The 23080-nt window shown below is 31.7% G+C and overlaps 1 protein-coding gene across 1 annotated transcript; it reads right to left on the bottom strand.

The window, feature by feature from the left end:
- Nucleotides 1-1984: 1984 nt before the first annotated feature.
- On the bottom strand, nt 1985-16294 carry LOC134273125 (neuronal acetylcholine receptor subunit beta-3-like). Its single transcript, XM_062755299.1, has 6 exons — nt 16060-16294; nt 4258-4439; nt 4095-4139; nt 3875-3987; nt 2950-3485; nt 1985-2778 (listed from the first exon to the last, which is right to left on the bottom strand). Exons 1-6 carry the CDS (start codon nt 16124-16126, stop codon nt 2186-2188), a joined length of 1536 nt encoding a protein of 511 aa, XP_062611283.1. The 5' UTR covers nt 16127-16294; the 3' UTR covers nt 1985-2185.
- Nucleotides 16295-23080: the final 6786 nt, after the last annotated feature.

Below are 23080 nucleotides of genomic sequence, written 5' to 3'. Positions count from 1 at the left end.
ATTGACACTACCATTTTTCTATAACATTGAAGGGTGCCCATCTCTTATCCACAACTCCTCCTATACCACTAAACAAAATTTAATGATACTTTCATAAATTCTTTATATCATAATGTCATATTACATTTTTTCCCGATCATGACAAGGACCACATTGCGTGTGTGACAAAAGGAATAATCAATCCTCAATGTCACCTAATCTAATCTCTAATGCTCCCGATTTTTGACTATTGTGTTGAGTACTACTCGTTATCTCCATTTTTCAACTTAGTAATAGTTATAAAATCTCATATTTCCTAAAATATATTACAGATTGCAGTCATTTAATGTATATATATATTTCACAAATTTTCTTAAAATTTTCATGGATGGATACAATATATCCTGTGAGGATTTAACTTCGTATTTGATAGGTACATTCCTGAAACTTCAGATTTAAATTTTAATATTTTTGAAGTAAATTCATGGTTTCATCAAATCTCGAAAACCGGAAAAAGAAAACAGTACAATTACAGTAATTCACAGTATGTGCCGTTTATTGTTTTTCAACAAGATGTTTAAAGGTATCTTAATACATGATACATGACATCTATTCGAACTGATTCTTCTCGCTCTGGAAAATAAAATACATTTAACAACAGACACTTACTTATAAAACAAATTTTAAATTAATCAGCAAGGACAATGTGAGATTAATGTTAAAAGTCTCTGGCATACTTTTTCTCAGTTTCAATCAAACCTGGAGGAAAGGTATATCGAATGGTTATATATTGTAATAAATACATTTTTTTCCAATATATTGGATCCATATCTCAATTAAGTGTGATGCATATTTTTCAAAAATGCTGGTCAACTATAGACAGTTAAACTACGTGTACTTCTGTTGTGAAAATGGATCCAAAATATCAATTGTCACAATCTAAATAAAAGTTTATTCAATAAGAAATTTTTGATCATGATATTTCATAATTATTTTCATATTGAATATATTGTGTAATTTATTGTTTTAGCTAATTTTTAGTATATCTATGAATGAAAGTAATGGTACTGGTAAAAGAAATTTGAAAGAAATTGTACATAACATTTCAAAATAAACAACTCCTGGTCTGGCATCAAGAATAGACACATTTAAACAATTCACTTTAAACTGTATACAAATTACAAAAATGTATATTCAAATGACTGATATCAAGATGTCAGGTTTTTCAAATAAAAGACGTTATATAAAGAAATGTCACCAACATTGGTACAGTAAGCGTTTAGAATATCATTTAAGGTTCATTATCTATTTCAACTCCTTTTCTGAACGTCAGGGACTTTTCAAAATATATCTTAAATGAATTGATGTTTTTGCAAATTCATTTTAAGATTACAAACAACAATTATCAATCTTAGCATGTTCCTGGTATATATGTAATCATCATTAAAACTAGAGTATTGCTTGCAACTGAGGCCTTATAGAGTATAGCACGAGACCTTTCTAAACAATAATGAAGAATATATTATAAATGATAAATTGTGATAAGCACTATTCTATGTTATAACTGACCTGACCTTTATCAAGCGGATTCTTCAGTAGTGTGGACAAAACATGACGTCACAGTAATGTTTTAACAACGGGCAAACAGATAGACACCTTTCCTGTAAATAGCAATGGGGAGAATTTTTCTACTTCTTAGCAATGACCGATCAATTACCAATCACTACCGAATTCTAGCCACATTTTTAAACCAAATAGAATATTTTATCTACCTCCCAACCCTTTAAAGTCGTCTCTAGAGACATAAAAACTCGCTTGTTTTGAATTTTTTGCCATCCTTATTTTCGACAAAATCAAAACAAATTTTCACGAATTGTTGTTTTTCCTCTATATAAGCCTACGGTTGGAAGGTAAATAAAAATTAAGTTCTCGCGAATAAAAAGTGATTTACAGTAATATCATATTACACTAATTGGCCAAAGAATTTGTGTAAAAATGTTGACTGAAAGGTAAATGAATGAACATTGGTGGAAAGTGAAAAAATTCTCCCCAACTGTGCCAAAAAATCTTGCGCAGTAAATTGCACATTATTTCATTACGGGATCTGTAACGCGTTGTGGTCAAATCAAAAATATTAAACCATAACGCTACAGTTCTGTAGCTAATAGACAATATGAAAATGAAGACTAAAGATTGATTCCTGTCACTAATATGAATGATGGATCTCCTCTAGATTAATTTCTTTTGTCATCGGACTGACGACTAATATAACTATAGTTGATAGCACTGTTATTAACAAAAACAACCAGAAGAACGCCTTGTCTAACACCCGCGCTATCTCCTGCCATTCGTGAACAATCTGTTTTTCTATCAAGGATTGTTCATGATTGCTCATCATCTGTTTAAAATAACTCAGTATTTCTATGTCAATTTTTGATTTTCCCGGGACAGTTGGGGGCATGTTTTGGTTCATGACGTCATTAAGAGCGTCTGTATCCTGTAGGTCCATATGAAGTGGCGTTTGTCCCTGAATATCGTTGTACAACAAACTCTCGTTGTCATTAGACTTACACGTGAAGTTAGCCGGTGTATACGTCACTGTGGTGCGGTAGTTAGATGTATTTGTAGAATCATCTAACTGGACTTTCATACAAAAGAGCCGAGCAAAAGCTCGAGCCAAGCATTTCAATGCTCTTGGAGGACTCCTAGCGAGAACTCCGCGGTGGTGAATGTTTAGCACCAGAACAGAACAAACAACTGACATCCCGCTCATAGCCATGATCACGGTCAAATAAATACCTGAAAAAGTCAGGAGAATTTATATAAAAAAATGTACACATTCTTTGTGGGTTTGTTTTTCAACACTTTTCTTTAGATTGACAAGATGTGTAACTAACAATGTTAAGTTTGGTAAAATCGTATTGAAATTATGAAACTTAAACAAGGTCTTGACTTTTTAATTGGCTTTACCTATGAGTGGAATGTACTCCGAAGTAGCGGGCATATTTTCCGCTATCAGCAACATAAATACAGAAAACGCCAAGAGAACTGTCAGTCCTAGAGTGACCTTTTCCCCTGAATCTGGAGGTAACATAAATCCAGTCAAAGTAAGGGTAGACAATAGAGCACACGGTATGATGACGTTAAACGCATAATAAAGAACACGGCGTCTGATGTGAACGTAAAACGTCACATCCGGAAATGGCTCAGGACAACATGGATACCGGACTACTTTGCGTACAGCTTTAGTACCGATTAATGTCCATTCCCCATTATCTACGTATCTAGTTGTGTCAATGTCAAGACTCCTGTTCGTTATATCTACTTGATATCCATCATATGCCCACGAGCCGAGCTTTAAAGAACACACTTGATCATCAAACGGGAAATATGTGATGTCCATTTTGCAAGAGCTGCGGAATTTGACAATGGGTGGCCAGAATATGTTTCCATCGCTGTCAACAAAAGCAAGACTCTTCATATATCCTTTATTATGATTGTCCACACTATAAAATGTAGAAAAGAAATTATTGTAGTAATAGAGAGACCAATTTTATTTGAAAATAAATTTATCTCTCAGTAGTTCGTTGTTTTGTTATAAATTCGAAAACCAAAGAGATCACTTAACGACTAACCATACACTATATATTCTTTGACTTTAAAACTTTACCATTTCAACTAATCAGACATTTCAGTAGGATATATGATGTAAAGCAATACTAGTCTTAAGAGGACAACCATATATTCACTTGTTTTTCGGATATCAAATGTCAAAACAACACGATGAAGTCAAATAACAATCGCCTATTTTCACCAGAATATGTTAAAGAGAAAACTATGCTCATCTCGGTGCTGTTTTTTGCAATGGGGTAATGTCATTTACAACCGGTTGTACCTGTTATAAAGGACGATGTCGGGTAACCAGAGAAGATCACACGGAATCCTCATTTTGTTTATGTGAGCAAACTCTGTAATGTTGTTCCACACCATTTTCTCATCAATCCACTCCTGTAAATCAGTTTGAAACCTCTGTCAACAACAATCTAAAATCCCCATCAACAACAAAACACTTAAAGTTTATTTTTTAAGCAGATTTTATTGATATATTTACGTACCTGATCAAGCCAGATATTTGTGGTAAGAATTTGATTTTTCTCATCCTACAAACAAGAGGTTATTGAATATTCTGCTGTTGACAATGATATGATGTAGAATGCAAAAAAAAAAAAAACTTTAAATCAAGTATCAGAGATCGATTTTTAAAAATTTGCTATTTACCACATCAAGGATTTGGGTAAGGGTAATCCCAAGGCGAATTACTACAGGGGTAGAAGCTCTGTAGACCGGACGTGAAGACTTGTCATAGGTACGCAGTAAATGATATAGGAGGCGCTGCTCTTCTGTCATCTCGTCCCGCGAGACGTCATTAAATTTGTTCCAGTAGGCCGGGCCATCGTCACCTACGAGGCAAAATGATTAAGTGGTTTTAATGACAAAATATATGAAAATAGCGTCTCAAACGAATGCAGAAATATGAAATGGTAAAATAATAATATTCAGTTAATAATAATTTTGTATTACTGTAGTATTTATATTAAGAAAAAAGTATTTCTATAGCAATGTAAGGTTTGGATAATTATTTGTATATTATAATCATTTATAATTTTATTTCTCGCTTTCTATTCTAAGGACCAAGTCTTCTCTCAGAGAAAGAAAAATAAATCCCAAATTTCTGTGAAGGTACCATTTCAAGAAGAGTATTCGGTTTGAAATTTCACCAGAGGAGGGGAAATTGAAATTAAATTCACCCCTTGTATTACCAAATTCAAATTTTGGTAGAAATCATTTAAATACTTGATGTAAGAAACATATGCTTTCATTATGTTTTAAAATGTATAGATGTATCGATGGACAATGCCCGACATAGTTAGGGATGACACAATAAAGAGGGGGATATTTGATCATTGATTTATCCTGATTCAAATCCAACACTTAAGCTGAAAACACTGACGTACTTAGATAAAATAAGGTAAATATTTTAGATAAACAAGTGATTGTAGTTGGTTTAGAGTAAGGAGACATTATTGACAGCACAGTTTTTCTTAAGATGTAAGAAATAGTGTTGACATTCGAAACCTAGTCACTAATTATCATAAAAAGGGAGGCAAGTTTATAGTAAGATATCAATTACAACAGCAAGCACACATCTGAAGTAAATAAATATAAATAACACCGTAATATATTTGTATGACTGGTCAGTTTGAACCGTTAAAATGCATTGATCCAGGAGTTAATGAGCAAGCAGACATTTTCATTACACATAGAAATATTGAGCTAACTAAAGTACATCTTACGCTAAAAGACCAACTTGAAGATGATATTGCATTACCTACAAGACGAGTTAGAGTAAACAATGAGTTGATGATCAAAATAAAAAAAGAAACTTATTCCATGTGATTTTAATAAATTTTTATTTCTTAAATCCCTATCATCTTCATATGGGGTTTTATATACCTCAGTTGATTCGATACGCAAGAGCATGTTTTACGTATACTAGTAAACAATTTCTAAAATGAGGTAAGTTATTGACAATCAAATTGACGAAACAAGGATATAAACAGTCTCCTTAAAATTCATCATTTCGCAAGTTCTTTGGTCGATACAAAGACCTTGTCAAACTATAAAATCTATCATTAAGTCAAATTTTGACTGACGTTTGTCACAATACTTGTTTCTCTGTGGATTGTCAACAGATTTTTCCATTTCATCCCGGTTATGACAAGGACAAAATGGCGGTTGTGAACAGTCGGCAGGGGATGCTCACTCTTCCATGACACTTGATCCCTTCTCTGATGTTTTAGAGGTTTGTGTTTGCTCTGCTCCTGATTTGTATTATTTGAATGGATTTTGAGCTTTCACATTGTTCGTTATCTCCATATTTTGTTTAAAGATATATCTCCATATATTTCATATTCTCGAAAAATGGATTTACAGGTAGAAACAAAGAGGGAACCGAGGGAACCTGACTTATAATCTTGATCCCTGACTTTATAAGACAGGAAATGAAAGGTTGATCTTAAGTGTTGATTCAGAGTCTTTATCCTGATTAGTTTTTGATGAGAAAAACCTTCTCATAAAAATCTTCACGACAGAGATTGTAATTGTTACTGAAAAGCTATTTGGGTTGCTATAAAAGTTGTATTGATTTCCGTGAAATAGCGACTAGAACAATACTATATAAGCTTAAAATGTGAAAACATGGAAATGACAAAACAGTTTGACAAATATGACGAATTATGATCAAACCTTTTAATTTACTTATCAATATGCGACTTCAACAGGTCAAAAACACAGACCCTTTGCAAAAATCAATTGGAACCACTTTGGGGGAGACATCGATAAAAATACAAGAGATGTTTTTAGTCCTGTTGATTGGTCACACCCGCCTTAAGCTCTCTGTATTGAGGTTAAATGAGTGACCCGTAGTCAAGAGGGTACAAAGACAATGGTATAACAATTGGTATGAAACATGTCAGTCAAAAGTACAACACGTGATAGGAAAAATTTGTAATCAAGGTTACTATATTGAAGAATTTGCTGAAACGAGATTGTGAAAAAGCTGAAGCATAAACTTTTATTTATTGGTAGTCCTTCTCAGTTTAAGACCTCATCGTATCGAGAACATTTTTTTCAATACTGAATAAATTGGAGATATTAACACCATACACAGAAATGGGACTAAAACATTGGTTATCAATAGGGGAATTTGACGATGGAAAAAGCTTAAGTCATCCAGTTTATGAAAAAGTCTAGTTGTTACTTTGTAATTTAAGTATAACGTCAGTAAAATTTCCAACTAAGAAACATCAGGCAGATTCTGTAGTTTCTTTTAATTTCAAGTACATTAAAATATCGAGTCAAGAAAATAATTATAATTTATAAAAGTCATCGAGATGTCAAATCAAATGCCACAGCAAGAGTTCTTCGTTTGTAAATTTTTTTTTTAGAATAGAATCTCTTCATAGTCATATAAAAACAGATAAGATTTACGTCCCTCGAAATTCCATACGTTTGTCTGAAGACCTGGTCAACAAAGACTACAAAAAATTTGTTTCGGAGGAACTTCATACTAGTTTATGTTAATATCAAATTTAGAGTAATAACTGTATGTGGAATCATAATACGGTAATTTCAACCAAAGTGATTTTTGGCAGTTGATTGTGATGCAAAAAGCTTGATCGTACATTTATTGTTAGGCGTTGACACCACAGAGTCTGACACGTCTGTTTCCTTTTTGGTTATTGCACTAGAAAAAGACTTTAAAGGCTATCTAAAACAAAGCTATATGATAAACGTACGTAATGACTTTGATTAACTTTTGTAACGTCAACTTCTCTTACTTATACAGCAATATACGTTCACCAGATGAATAAGGAGTTTATATATCTCAGTTGATTATACTTGGAAGAGCATGATCTACGTATGAACAATTTCTAAAACGAGGTAAGTTATTGATAAACAAGTTCTGAAGCAAGAATATCAGCATTCTCGTTTAAAATCATCATTTTATAAGTTCTATGACCGATACAATGACCCTGTCAGCAAGTTTATTATCATTAAGTCAAATACTGACTGACTTTTTCACACTGATTGGCCATTATTTCATACTGAGTTGGATTTTTCCGGCTTTCCCCCCGAACACGACAAGGAGAACGGGTGTGACCGGTCGGAAGGGTATGCTCACTTATCCTGGGCATCTGATTCTACCTCTGATGTTTTGGAGGCCTGTGTTTGCTCAGCTCCTTTTTTATAATGGTAAATGTACTTTTGAGCTCGAATACTGTTTGTTATCTCTACATATTTCATTGCATTAAACATTACAGATTTTTTGAAAAAAAATTTCATTTTTTGATTTCAAATATGCATGGTAATCTAGTGTGTTAATTTTAAAAAATGATATATTTTATTACATTTTCCCTAAAATACTGGAATTACAAATACTTATATTTTAATTTTATTTTGCTATTTTATTTCATGACAATTTCGTGTACTTTCTTATGATACGGGCAATTTTTGTGAATAATGTCCCATTTATTTTATATACGCGTGATACTTTCTATTGCCTATTTTACTTTTTTTCCTGAAAATGAAAAAAATCTATGTAAATGCATGAGTAAGTGATTGCTAAAAAGTTGATACCGAAACAAAAATTGTCTCTCAAGATGCATTGTATCGCATTGCATACTTATCCTTACATGCATGCATAAACTACATTAATCTTTCACTTGAATGGACCTCTGAGAATGAATACTGTTCGTTATCTTCATATATTTCATTGAAACCTTTCTTAAATATTCATTTTTATTTTTGTTCCAGTGACTGTTCAACTCATGTTAAAGCATACATCTTACTTTGATCCTAAATGTACGTTTAGCTTCTTTACAGATGTAACCAAGATGGGTTTCCTTTATTTCCATTTTCACTGTTGCAATGCAAATCACAATCACTTTATATTTCTAACTAATAAAAAATCATGTTTCAATTTACTTCTCCTTTTAGATATATGCAGACCTTAATATTGCTTCCGAAGAAAATATATTATATATCTTTATGATAGATAATCGAATATATAACTGTATATTCATAAACCTTAAGTGAGCTAAAAAGGAAAGAGAAATATTTATAAAGTTCACTCAAGAAGAATTTTTTTTTTTTGGGGGGGGGGGATTGATGTGTATAAGTATTTTGAAGGGACTTGATGTGTGTCGCATTTTGTTAACGGACGGGCATCCTTATACACTGACTTTCCTTGGCTTCTGGATGATACACAGTGTGGTGTTAAGTAGTCTTTTTTCTGTTTATTTCCTATAGGGTCGATATCTGCAGAGATTTATAGATGAACTGTCCATGTTTCTTTCAGAATTAAGAAACAATAAATTCCGTCGACTGGAAAATCCATTGAAGCAAGTTGAGTATATAGTTAATTAAATGAAATCAGTTTTAATTAACTCTAGAGAAAATGCCTTGAATAGAGGTTAAAAGTACTTCAACCTTGATGGAACAACCAAAAACAAATACGATTAAGGTAAAGGTTCATTTGATCTTTTGGTTTTCCAAACAATGCTGAATGGTTCGATTACGGTATATTCTTTGATAGTGATCATCTTAAAAGAAGCATATATTTTTAGGTGAATGCGCGCACAGAAAAAAGGTGACGTGCTACGGCTTCATTGAGCTTTTCAAATCTTAGATTTCATTTATTTCATTTTAAAGCAGTGCTGTGATTGAAATATATCAAATTGTGACCATTATTTTTTCGAACACAAAGTCCGAAAAATCTTAAGAAATAATAAAAAAGATTTAAAGCAATTGGCGAGGGAAAAATAAAAAAAAATGGACAAATGCAAAAGTAATTCAGAAATTCAAAACTTTTTCAGTGCAATCTTTCATTCAGAAATTTTCAGTTTTAAATATTTATATATACTTTTCATTGTAATTCTTATAAAAGTGTCGTATTGTCGCGGAGTAAAGAGCTTTTCCTTAGGTCGCGGGTTCGAATCCCACTTTGGGACGTATAGACTGGTCCTTCGGATGAAATCGTATGAATTGAGGTCTCGTGTCGCAGTAGATGTTGGCACAAAATTGTCCTCCATTCCCTTATGGAGTGCCTAATATAGATATAAATTTGCAACTTCAAACCAAGTGTTTGTTTGTCCGTTTAATTTCCTTTCGGGAATCTTACACTCATATTTAAATGGCATCACTTGGCGGATGAGGACTGCAAATTTAGAGTTGTGTACACTTAGAGTTGTGACTTACAGCCTTTGAACAGTCAAACCAAACGTTACTAACCAACAGTAATTCATCGACAGAAAGTGTGACGGGAAGACAAACAAGAGAGGTTCCCGGTGTAATACTCAGTTGTGTTCACTCTTTCCACATACTTTCCAGTAAACTTTACAAAGATCACATTGAACATAGAACAAAATATAATTCAATTTACAAAATACGGTGGACCTTCAGATATCCGGACGACTTTTCATGGGAACAGAATTTTTTAAATGTTATTTTGTCTTGTTTAATTGGTAATTCAGATATCTGGACGCTTCACATATTCGGACAAATTGACTAGGAACCAAAGCGTCCCGATAATCGAGGCTTCACTGTACTTTGTTTTATTTTTATACATAAAAATCAGTATTTTTTTTTATATATATAGTGTTTCTACATTTCATATGTGATTCTTTTATAAATTTATAATAAGGCATCGACTGGAGTTGGAGAACTATTTTGATTTAATCAAGAAAAATTATTGAAAGACCAAATTAATCTGTCATTGTGAATAAAATCTTCTAAAACAAGTCGCTCAATTTATATTCTAGATTATCTTTTTGCAATTGATCCTATTGTATTTATTGTAAATCCAACTCGTAGGTAGTTTCTTTTTTCATTCTAGAACAATATTATATACTCCTTCAACTCTGGAATTGAAAAATCAATACTTTCCGTGCCGCAAAGCTTTCCTGTTTTCTTTTGAAATAGTTTTAATCCTGTTAAAAACACGACAAAATTGTCAACCAACGGAGATTATCCAGATAAATTACCTGCAAGCATGAAACATCAATTGAATTAAATGAAAAAGGAATGTCGGCTTCTCCGGTAAGTGGTTGATACAAGCACGCTCTAAGGAAAATGTCGCTATAGAAGCTTTGAAAAGTGATCACTGGTTTAAGGACTAGTTATAACTGACATTCACAAGACTGACTTTATCATTAACAACCTCAAAGACCTACGAGAAATAAGTTACAGTAATGACAAACCCAATTCTCTGCCTTAACTAGCATCAATTTAAGCCAAATCAATGCCTTTATTATATCAAAGAAGAGTAGCCTGTCGCCACTCCGATCTATCTACGGTATGCAGCAAGCCCATCATCTTCAGTTAGAGAGTTAATTGAAAGGATAGGACATTTCAATGGGGTTTTGTTATGAAAAGTAGCCAATTCTACCACGACTGTTCATGTATGGAATATATCCATATTAATGAACTAAGGGTGCGATTCCACTGATTAAAAAAATTCAAAATCTTAGAATTAACAAGTCTGATTTCTTTCATACAATATGTTTGGTGCTGTAGACGTACTTTTTTTTCCACGGGGTCATAATTCCGCGGAATCTCAATTTCTGTTTAATCCGCGGGTAGAAAATTACGCGGATTTCTTAGACTGTCACTTTATGCCTTACATTTATATTAAGTACGCTTGGACAAATTTCCGCGGAAAATTTGTGACTGCGGACATAGCGTAAATTAATACCACGCGGAAAAAAGTACTTCTACGGTATCTGAATATAGAAGCCAACATAAAAACACTAATGACATCTTCTTTAACGTATTATGTAACCTGTCTTTTTATCACACTAGATAAAATTCATGGCATCGTACATTTTACCCAAAATGAGTCTTTCGGTAATCAATACAATTTCCCTTTAAGCTTCTTTACTACACAAAAACACCCACCAGAACAGATTGTCCAATTACAGAAATGTCCCCAGATTCCGACCAGAAATAAAAATGTTTCCCAGGAGAGTGCTATTGAAGGAAAAATGCAAGTAACTGTATTCTGTTGGTTCCCTATTTTATCCTTATTGCAGAAAAAAGACAGAAAACATTCTGTGAAAATTGTATAATCTTAAGTTATTGATGAGCTCTAGCTATACTCAATAGAACTGTCGTTTCACTAATTGGAATATCAAAAAGAAAAAAAGAGCTCTTTACATTTTTAATCAATTTCTAGCGAAAGACAGTAATTTCAAATTCACATGATATCAATTTTGTTTCATGAAATGAAAAAATGCGTACATATACATATTAAACAACAAGGCCAAGCATAACGTATCATTAAAAAGATTGAGGCATACCAGGTCCATTCCTTCGGAATGTTTTAAACATTGAAAGCCTTATCTTCTACGGATCACAATACTTATAAATTACTAGTCCCTATCTATCAAATCAGAATATACAATAAATGTACAATATTTTTTCTCAATATCCATAAGATGAACTAGATTTAGTCTAGACTTAGTCTAATTTGGTCACTTTTATTTGAAAAAAATTCTATTCGTCTTTAAAATATCTATTAAAAAGCTTCCCTTCTAAAGTTAAATAAAATAAATCCAAAGCTGAATCTAATTATGTGATACCATTGTCTTCCAATGCGTAATTATATCTCTGTCGAAGACGTATTGTCAATTATTAATGGTATGATTTCCATTCTTATGTCGATATGATATTTCCTCTGTTTCATATTTGGATATTTTACTTGACAAAGACGCTAATGGTAATCTAACAACGTTAACCCAGCTCTATGATAAACGCAATGTTTATATATCTTAGTTGATTCGACAGGCAAATGCCTGCTATACGTATAAACAATTTTTAAAACGAGTTAAATTATTGACAAACATGTTGATGAAACAACAATATCAGCAGTCTCGTTTCACGTCATCTTTGGCCAAAGTTCACTATAGTTAACTATATTTTACTAAAGTTAAATATAGTAAATACATAATACTTTGATTTGAAACATTTCCCTAGAATTTTTTTGAAGATTTTGAGCTTTTATAATTTTTAATTACATTCCTATAATGTATTTTGGGGATGGGGAGGGGATATGTAAATATACAAAAAAGTAGCTCGTTTTGATATCCGAAAAATGATATATGTATACATTGTGTATCAAAATTCTATAGTAAAAAGAACTTTGATTTACTATAGTGAAAACTGATTTACTAAAGTCAACTACAAAACTTTTTTTTAGTTTTTAGGGCATCAAAGAAAAGTATATTGTTGTCTTTAGGAGAGAAAAAGAATTTTCTACGGTAACTGAGAATTGAAGCATAAAACTTGCAGTAATGCATCATGAATATTTTATGCAATATAAGAATGAACTCGACAAATGAGCTGAAAATATGAAGGCTTTACATGCAAATTGATCACCCTGTACCATATTAAATTCCCTTCTTAGAGAGGAAAATTTCTAATAAATCTCCTTTACAATAGAGTGCTAAACCGAAAATAATGCACGCAAGTCTCTTGTAGGTTGTGGCAATCAACGGCCTTTATTACAGTCTTATGACGTAATAAGGAAGTAATTCTAGTCTACTTTATGACAAAGCTTTCCGCTGACTATTTTTAACAAATGGCTCTTTTTCACTTAAACTGCCAAAATAGAGCGAAACATCACAAAATTAGCGAAATAATTGCATAAAAACAACGAAAACGTTATATTCATTAACAGAATTTACATGATTTGACTGTCACATTCTCTTTAACGGCCTATATAGAGTTCCATATTTTTAAGAAGAATGTAAAAAAAATCAATACATACATGTATTTCACTCAAAAATAAATCATGAGTACATCGATCATGTTTTGAGAATTTTGAAATTGGCATTTTATTTATTAGAATTTTAAAACAGATATCCATGTAAATTGAGAGAAATTAAATCACAATCGTATGAATGAAAACACTTTAACATTTGGGTCCTAAATATTGGAGCTCTTGGCGGGAACCATCGCTCGGCAGGGGATGCTCACTCCTCCATTGCACCCGATCCCATCTCTGATGTTTAAGAGGTCCATATTTGCTCTGCTCAAAAAATTGTTTTGTTTAATGAACTTTTAAATTTAGTGTTTAACGGCTGAGGGCCAGTTTGAAATCCATTACCCCCTTTAACTTTATTTATTCAAATTTGAAAAAAAAAACGAATTAGTTTATAACATAAGTTATGTGTACAGGTCAAAGCTGATGGGAACATAGTTGTAATAAGTGTTGAAATGTTGTACATTTTAATGTTATTGATTTATCATAGTTGTGAAATTGTTCAATGTAAGCAAAAGCTTAATAGAATTTATATTATAAACTGTTTCCTTAATTCTCACTAAATTCGTTTTTAAGCGCGTTTTAGTAAATATACAATCAAGTCCTGTTCTTTAAGCTTGACGAAAATAATAATTTCAGTTAAGGAGAAACTTAAATACTTTACAAGATATATGTGATCTCCACCATAGGCTTGCGTTTCTAATTGACAATAACTTTGTAGTTTGTGGAGACCAGATCATCAAGCAACTTGGACTAACTTTGTAATAATAATGCCTCGTTATTTCTAGACCTGTTTTCATAATATTATGATGAAACAAAATTTATAAATAAAAAAAATCTACAAAGTAAAGCCTCCTTTTGTGGCCTTTAGCTATAACACCAACATGTTATCAACTTATTCGATACAATTGAAAAAAAGAGACACCAAAGAGTCACCTTTTTTCATATTCGGAAGTATTGATAGAAAAGATATTGATGGCAAACTAGCGATGAAGCTCAATGATGAATGCAATGATTTAAATTTTCTTTATAATGTAGCAAAATATCTGTGCACCATTATCACATGCATATGGAGTTTATATCTCACAGATGATTTCATACGCAAGAGCACATTCTACAAACGAAAATTTTCTAAAAGAGACAGGCTTTTGACAAATACATATAAATCGATGATACGAAGATACCGACAATATCTTAAAAGTGTAAAGTCGATACAATAATCTTGTAAGCAAAAAAAATTGTTTAATTCCTATGTTTTTCATACCAATTGTTAGGACACAATTTTACAAAGAATGTTTTGAGGATTTTTTTCGTTTTCCAGATCTTACAAGTGACATACGGCGGCTTTGATTGTTCGACAGGGAATGCTCACTTCTCCTTGGCAGCTGATCCTACATCTGTTGCCAGGGGTCTGAGTGAGCTCTACTCTCTGTGATAAAGATGAAATGGAATTTAATCATTGTTCGTTATATTTACATTTCATGAAAAAAGTCTACAGGGGATGCTCTCTCCTCCAAGCAGCCTGATCACACTCACTGTAGAAGTAAGTCTCTTTAAGGATAATTAATACATGTCTTAATTTTTAATATAAGTGCAATACATTTCACATACTGTTGATACTCGTATTATTTTGGATATCTTATATTTTGGAAAAATATAGATCATTTTTTTTAAATAAAAATGAAATAAAAAGTAGAGATGTCGAGCATTGATCGATCTCAAAATCCTTTAAACATTACAAATTCGGAACAGGGTAAATCGCGGACCCATCGAAACACCAGAGGTAGGATCAAATGCCTAGAGGGATGTTTGTACACAAAGAATCCTTGAATATTAAACATCGAAAAATCCTAATAGTCCACATGTGATACTGTTTTGACTAAACTAACTGTACCGAGTTAATTGTGTCGCGTAAAAACTGTTTTTATACATACATGTTTGTTTATTATATATCCCCAAAGTATGTTAAACTACATCTAAAATATGGTACCGTTGGATTTTTAGCAGTATGCTTATTATGTATTTAATCATATATAGAACATTTCTAAAAAATAAAAATATGTTCAACAAGTACTGAAATATTTTTATACGAGAATTCTTTGAAATCATGAATACCATTGTATATATATTAATATATTGGACTTTTATATTAATTTTATGTAAAGAATTGGTTAAAGATTCTGTTGATTTTTTTTTTTATGATTAATAAGTTTGAAATAAATTAAGGTCATATATCTGAAATACATTACGACTTTTCCTGTATATTTAAATGTTTGTCTGTAAATGGTCTTGTTTGTTTACTCTGTCATCAAGTTGCTTCCAGATATTGCGCTAGAATTGTCGATTTGCATTTAAGTTATATTTTCCTTTGAAATTAAAGTCTATGAAATTTTAAATCTTGTAATAATATTTAAAAATCACTTTGGCTCTGAGCAGAAAAAAAACATGCTTAGTGATTAATTAATTGATTAATTAAGCAATTAAACATTTTAATTGAAAAATACACAACTTAGTTAATGCTTATTCAAAAAATACATCAGTAAAAAAAAATTAGCGACATTCAATACTCTGCAAAATGCAGCTAATGATATAAGTATAGTTATTACGGCTAATTTAAATGCTTTTTGTAAATCCTTAAAAACAAATATTGTCGTATTTAATGTCATTAACTCTTTTGATTTTTCAATGCAGGATCTTACCTGAGGCCATGAATATGTAAAATTCCCATAATTTAAACAACACAATAAATTTAGTCCCTGGTAACATAATGGCTGATGTCAGGATATGACTTTTTGGCGGGCTTTGGTCTGGCAATGGCACCTTTTTCTCAGTACCATGATGAGTAGAGAGAGACAGAGAGTTAGCAGGACTCTCTCGCTCCTGGAACTTCCAATCAATGACCCTGGTTAAATTACTCGCTGCTTTAAAGACCAACTCCTGGTGCCTGGGCTGTAAAAGAAGATCTCGGGAAATTGCAGGCTTTAACTATCTCAAATGTAATCTTTCTCAAAGTCTTATAACGCTGTAAAACGGAAGTCAAAACCCGATCCTAATTTTAGCATGTTTTAATACGGTTGACATTGTTTTATACACGTTTCGAAATACTGGTGTGTATGTTGTTGTATAAATAAAAACAACATTTACAGCAACATCAATATCTTACTAGCTATTTTGAATGGTCCTTTGTTTATTTTATTATTTTTTTTTCTTTTGTCATAATTTTGGTTTGGAGCTCTAATAGAACTCGATATTTTCTTTAAATTAAGTGGAGTTGATAATTGAGTTATTACAACACTTTTGAGATTTATTAAATATCGATGACGATTTAAATTGTTTTCTCTGCTAGAAAATTGAAATGTTGTAAATAACTATCTTGCTCAAAAAGGGACTTCATAATGATAATCTGTATTCAGGAATAGGCATTGTACATGAGCCATATGGTATAATTGATAAACATATTAAAAAAAGAGGTGAACATAATTTAATAATTGAATTTTAAAACATAAATTTCATAAGAAATATTACGTTTTGATCATAAATTTTAAAAAATAAGCATATACATATGCCGAAATCCAAGGATAGCCCATGAAAGTTAGTATGACATTTCTAATTGGGTTCATTCAATTACTTATTAATCACTGACTATTGTCAAACACAATATACTTACAAATGACAAAAAATCACAAAGGTCATCTTATGAGAAAGCATCTAAAAATTGAAAATAATATAGGAAAAAATAGTTCTCAATTGAGTACAGAGAAGGAGGGAAATGGGTAATATCTCTATAATTAAATTCATGCGTCGGCTTGATTTATCAACATACACATATATTTAGTGCAGTTTCATATTTCTATTTGATGCGAAGTGTTTATATAGTCTACTATACATGTACGTATGTATTTACATAGACTATTACATTGGTCATTATAAATAATGAATCTTTTAATCTAAAGATCTAAGTATTAATTGACATTTAATAGTTCCTCATACCTATTCATCTAAATAGATAAACAAAATATTGGGAGATGTTTGTAGCATATTTTGATTAATTTGAGCTACTTTTCTAATCAAATACAGATTTGGTTAAACACGGAATGTGTTTATCAATATCATTTATAATTTAAATCTCTCGAGATTCGAGTCTGCTTTATTTACACATTTGAATCAAAGCCCGTCAAACTGCATCAAAGTCTCACCATGTGCATCTATTTACAGTACAGTAAACTTATTAAGACAAAAACTGTGAAACGTTTTGTTCTAATTTGTTGATTGTAACTGAAATTCAATAATATTAGCATTGTTAATATATAAACACGGTATATACAACTGTAGATATGAACACAATATTAGTTTTCGAACTTGATTGACTTTTGCAGTGAATATTGTATAAATAGTACATGTAGTTGAGTGTAACATTGAAAATTTTTACCCAAGGTAAACCATGCAGTCGCTATTTTTGGAACAACACCTGTCGTCAAGCAGTGTCTACTGTTGTTACGCTGGAAGGCGTGATTTCATTATTAAGCGGGAAATAATTTTTTTTTTAAATCTACTACTTTACATAAAGTATAATATTGTAAATAATTATATATTTGATATGCGTACATACTATATCCAAATTTTCATGGTAGGTTATTTCTACCAACTAGGACAAAACTCAAAGAACAAACTATTCCAAAAATAACGTAGATACAATATAGATTCACTAAATGTTAATTTTAAGTAAGAAACTATCAAATAGTATTTTAGCAGCAGTTATCTGGTATTTGATATTAGCATTATCTGAAAACACAAGTAATTGTTAATAAGGTTTTTAAAAATCATAGGAAATAAAATGTAGTAATTTAGACTAGCTCTTTGATGTACTTTACAAGTGAAAAGTGCAAGTCTGATATGGCTGTTTTCTCAAACTCAAGTTAAACCTTTCAAACAATTAGGTCCATTTTTCTGAACCTACAGTTAGTTTTATGAAAAAAAATGTTTTCGTTCTAATCCTGGGAGATTTGTGTTTTTTCTAAGATTTCAAATTGTATATATCTTTTCTCTAATCATGTAGCCAACATTGAAAACAAAAAAATCGATGACCTTTATCTGGTTTCTTGTGATAAGTCTATTTATCTTCTGTGGTAAAGCTCATCGAAATTCACGAATTGCTACATATTGCTATTTACAAATACATGTCAAAGTCGTATTTTTTCTCCTTTTAATCGTTTGATAAATACCACACATCGATATGTAAGTATCCCTTAAACCCAACCCTTATCACTTGACATACACTCACCCAATATCTAGATCTATAAATATAAAGAGACACAGTTTAGTAAACTGTGTTAAAAATAATTCAAAAAATTGGATAAATTTCTCAAATCATCATTTGTTGAAAGAGGAATATGATTGTTTCTTTTCATATTTGTTTTATCTAATTACAATTTAAATAAACAGACTCTTCGAAGCTCAATATGTTTAGAGGCAAATAAAAATAAAAATAATTAACTGTTTATGAAAAAAATGTTAATTTTTGTGAATCAAAAGCGAACAATACACCTCATATAAAATGGCCTTCATACATTCTTCCCCACACGTTTATGATTTAAAATTAATATTTACGTAAAGGAAAAGCGTACTAATTACAATGAATCAATCCTACTTTGAGTATTTAATGTAAATCAGGTCATTTACAAATGTTACTGAAATTAGCCTTGAAAATCAGAAGAAGTTCAAGTAAATATAAATCAATTTTCTTCTGAACGAACGATTATTATTTGAATCGAATCTTGTTACCGAAAACACCAATAGATAGAACAAATCATTCAAAGGAAACTGTTGCAGCGACTGAACGCACAAAAAAAGGAAATCTATTTGAGAGAGAGAGAGAGAGAGAGAGAGAGAGAGAGAGAGAGAGAGAGAGAGAGAGAGAGAGAGAGAGATTTTATATCAATCATGTTGCAAATATAAATACATTCTTGATATAAAAAACTATTGATTTCCTTGACTCTAAGTTTGAATCCAGGTCATCATAATCGTTACTGACATCAATATTCCGTTTTATTGTTACATGTAGGTCAAGAGCTGCAATATACATTTATTGTTATTTTAGTATTGGGTTTATTGTCACATTTTCTCACATACTCACAAGTCTCAATAAAATCTTAATGCAAAAAGTGTTTGTCTCTTGATAGAAGGCACCGCAGAGGAGGGTCATATTTGCATGAATTTGGATGTTATATTAACTGCAGATGATAAAGACAAACAAAACAACTAATCTGTACGGCAAAGAGATGATTCCAGCCTTTAAATCGTCTATTTTCATTCTTTATTTTGATATAGTTTGCTATCAAATGACTTTGTGTTGTTTGATTGGGCTTTTGAGCTTGTTATATTCTAAATACAATGACCTTGTCAGCAAATACAATTATCATTGAGTCAAATGCTGACTGACGTTTTTCATACTAATTGTTAGTTTATTACTTATACACTGAATTGACCATGGATTTTCCCCTCCCTACCCGATCATAACAAGGAGCACATGGCGGATGTGAGTGGTCGGAAGGGGATGCTCACTCCTCCAAGGCACCTGATCCCACTTTTGATGTTTGTGAGATCCGTGTTTGCACTGCTCCTATTTTGTATTGTTTAATGGACGTTTGATCTTGGATACTGTTTGTTATCTCTATATAATTTAATTTTAGTTGTAAGACGTCATTTGATTGGGTAAAAGATTTCATCCATTTTGTATAACATAACTTGTCTATGTCACAATGAGTTATGTCAAAAACACATTACTCCGCTTGACGTCACTTTTTAAAATATGCTATATTTGAAGTTTTTTCAGAGGAAAAATTGCCTCATTGTCAACACTGAAATTAAATTATAAGGAATGAAGCTTTTTTTCAACTTATGTTATACGATATTAATAACAGAACTTAGGGCAGTTTACGCCTTTTTATAAACCGCTTCGTAAACTGCCCCAAGTTATGTTATAACGTATTACAGTAATAAGTTGAAATAAGCTTCACTCCTTTAAAGTTTATTGTAATACCGTTTGTTATATCCAAATATTTCATGTATGAGGTGTTAATGCCTTTGAATTAATTTGATATTCAAGCATTTTCTAAGTACAGTTTATTCTTTAATGAAGGTTGGCTATTTACTGAAAAGTTGATATCACTTGGATTTCAATAAAAGAACCAAGCTATATGATAAATGGGATGATTTTAACTTTTCAATCATCAACTTCCTTTCCTTTTGCAGCAATATTCCTTCATCACCTGCATGCTGGGTTTATATCTCTCAGATTATTCGATACGAAAGAGCATGCTCTACCTATGAACAATTTCTAAAACGAGGTAAATTATTGACAAACAAGGTGACGAAACAAGAATATCAGCAGTCTTCTTTAAAGTCATCATTTCGTAGTTCTATGGTCGTTACAATGACCTTGTCAGCGAATACAATTTATCATTGAGACAAATGATGACTGACGTTTTTCATACTTATTGTGAGACCATTATTTACACACTGAATCGATGACGGATTTTCCCATTATTTTGCGATCGATCATGACAAGGAGCACACGGCGGGTATGACCGGTTGGTAGGGGATGCTCACTACTCCAAGGCACTTGACCCCACTTCTGATGTTTTTAAGGTCTGTGTTTGCTCCGCTTCTACTTTGCATTGTTTTACGGACTTTTTATCTAAAATACTGCTCATTTACTCCATATATTTCATATATTTAAGAACAATTTTTAAGCAATTGTTTTTATATTCAATTTAACAACAGAATATTGCGTCCATATATTTTATACATAAGACACAAGGCACTCCTGGACACTCGATTTCTAATTGGAATTTCCAGGGGTCAGTGTTTTATAATTCTTCCACCTATTCGTATTGTTTGTAGATTCTTCGTTAGATCGATCTTTTTTTTTCTTCGCCTTTTCCATAACACCAATATGAAAATCTTACCAAATTTGGTTTTCTTTGAGGAAAACTTAAGGAAAGGATGATTGGGTCAATTTCAGTGAAGTATGTGGAGATAACTCTTTTTTTTTTTTAATGGCCTTTAAAGAGTACTGTATATGTTATTACTTGTTTTCAAATGTTCGTAATTGTCAGATTCTATATATTCTTAAATATATTTTTAAGTTATTACGCTCTACTAGGTCTAAATTTATTATTTGTTAGTCTTGTCTATCTTTTCTTATTATGGCCCGGTTACCAGTATACAGCCTTATTGACTCCTTATCCTTCTATACTTGTGTAGACGAAACGAGCCTTCCCGCTAATGATGAAGCATTGTAAGGCTTAACTGCTACATGTAAATGCTTAAGTATTCAATTAACGGTTCTAACTTTTTAAGTGAAATGGCAGAGCATATCTTGTAGGATTAGAAGACGAATAATATGTTTATAAATTATAGATCCTCGAAGGACTGAAGAACATTGAGTGAGGTAAAATATTGAAAGGCTATTGATTAAATTGCCTTCTTAATTAAAGAACTGAGCTCATCGAAAAAAAATATTAAGAATATTTATCAATTTGAATTCAAAATCTTGTATCTTAATTTTGCAACCAAATTAGAAATAGTGGCATATATATGAACTGAACAAGAGGACTGGCTCTTAAAAAAGTGTATATATACTGTGTGTGTGTGTGTGTTTTTTTTTACTTTTTCTTTTAATTTGCTACTTTGCACTCGTGATGTAATGTATTTTTCATTTTGTTTGTGTGTACTAGCTCTGTGTAGACCTAATTTTTACCGACCGGCTTTTTTTTTCATTATAGCTACCGAATAACATGCGGAAATTGCACTAAAAGCAAATCCGATAAATATTTATGCTCTTTTATTGGCCGCTTAATTGACTGTTCGTTTCAACATATACATAACTTCTTTGAAATATCGGAAACAGAAGTTCGTCTTTCATAAAGTTAGAAAGTCTTTATCTCCCTTTTTTTAATCTGTCTTCTTTCAGCGCTGTGTTTTCATGAATAAAAAAAATGTGAAAAAGTATTGAAGCAAAATAATTTGTTACTTCCTGTTTAATTTCATGAATCCTCTGAATTCCATAGTCTGTTTATAATATTCTTGACCACTTTAAACAGATTTAAAAATAAACTTAAGTAGTCATCTTTTCAAAAATTATGAATAAAAATATTAGCCAAAGGAATACAAGTTTTTGTTCTTTCCAGCCACCTAGTTCTACCACTATAATTTCCATGGCTCTGTGTTTATGGGCTGTTCAGGGAATTGTAATTTTTGTAGTTTTACAGGTCGTTATCTTCACCTTTCCTCAATAAGGTACGACTTTTCCACTCGACATTTATATATATCGACGACGTATTGTCAATTACCAATGGTCATTTCCATTCCTACGTCGATACGATATATCCTAGTGAGCTTGAGATAAAAGATACCTCAGAGTCTGACACATCTGTTTCATACTTGGATATTTTTCTTGAAAAAGACGTTAATGGTAATCTAACAACCAGGCTATATGATAAACGTGATGACTTTAACTTTTTTTATCGTCAACTTCCCTTAATTATGCAGCATTGCATCATGGTTGCGGTGTTTTTCCTTTGAAGATCGCTGTGCATTAAGTGTTGATACCGTTGAAGAGGCGGGGCTAAGGGCATGCGGTATCATGGATATTTCGGAAGTTATTGCATGTACAATAACTTCCGAAATATACATGATACCGCGCATGATATGTAAGCT

Source organism: Saccostrea cucullata, unplaced genomic scaffold (assembly GCF_032062105.1).
Source record: "Saccostrea cucullata isolate Sc308-1 unplaced genomic scaffold, CSIRO_AGI_Scuc_v1 ctg668, whole genome shotgun sequence".
Taxonomy (NCBI): Eukaryota; Metazoa; Mollusca; class Bivalvia; order Ostreida; family Ostreidae; genus Saccostrea; species Saccostrea cuccullata.
This window is presented reverse-complemented; position numbering and strand designations above follow the sequence as displayed.

What these genes read in the sequence shown, in the direction of transcription:
- LOC134273125 (XM_062755299.1), bottom strand. Translation starts at nt 16,126, where the DNA reads ATGTTACCAGGGACTAAATTTATTGTGTTGTTTAAATTATGGGAATTT. An exon ending in TTACCCAAATCCTTGATGTG is followed by an intron (nt 4,140 to 4,257) that starts GTAAATAGCAAA and finishes TCTTGTTTGTAG; the next exon opens with GATGAGAAAAATCAAATTCT. An exon ending in GACATCGTCCTTTATAACAG is followed by an intron (nt 3,486 to 3,874) that starts GTACAACCGGTT and finishes TACATTTTATAG; the next exon opens with TGTGGACAATCATAATAAAG.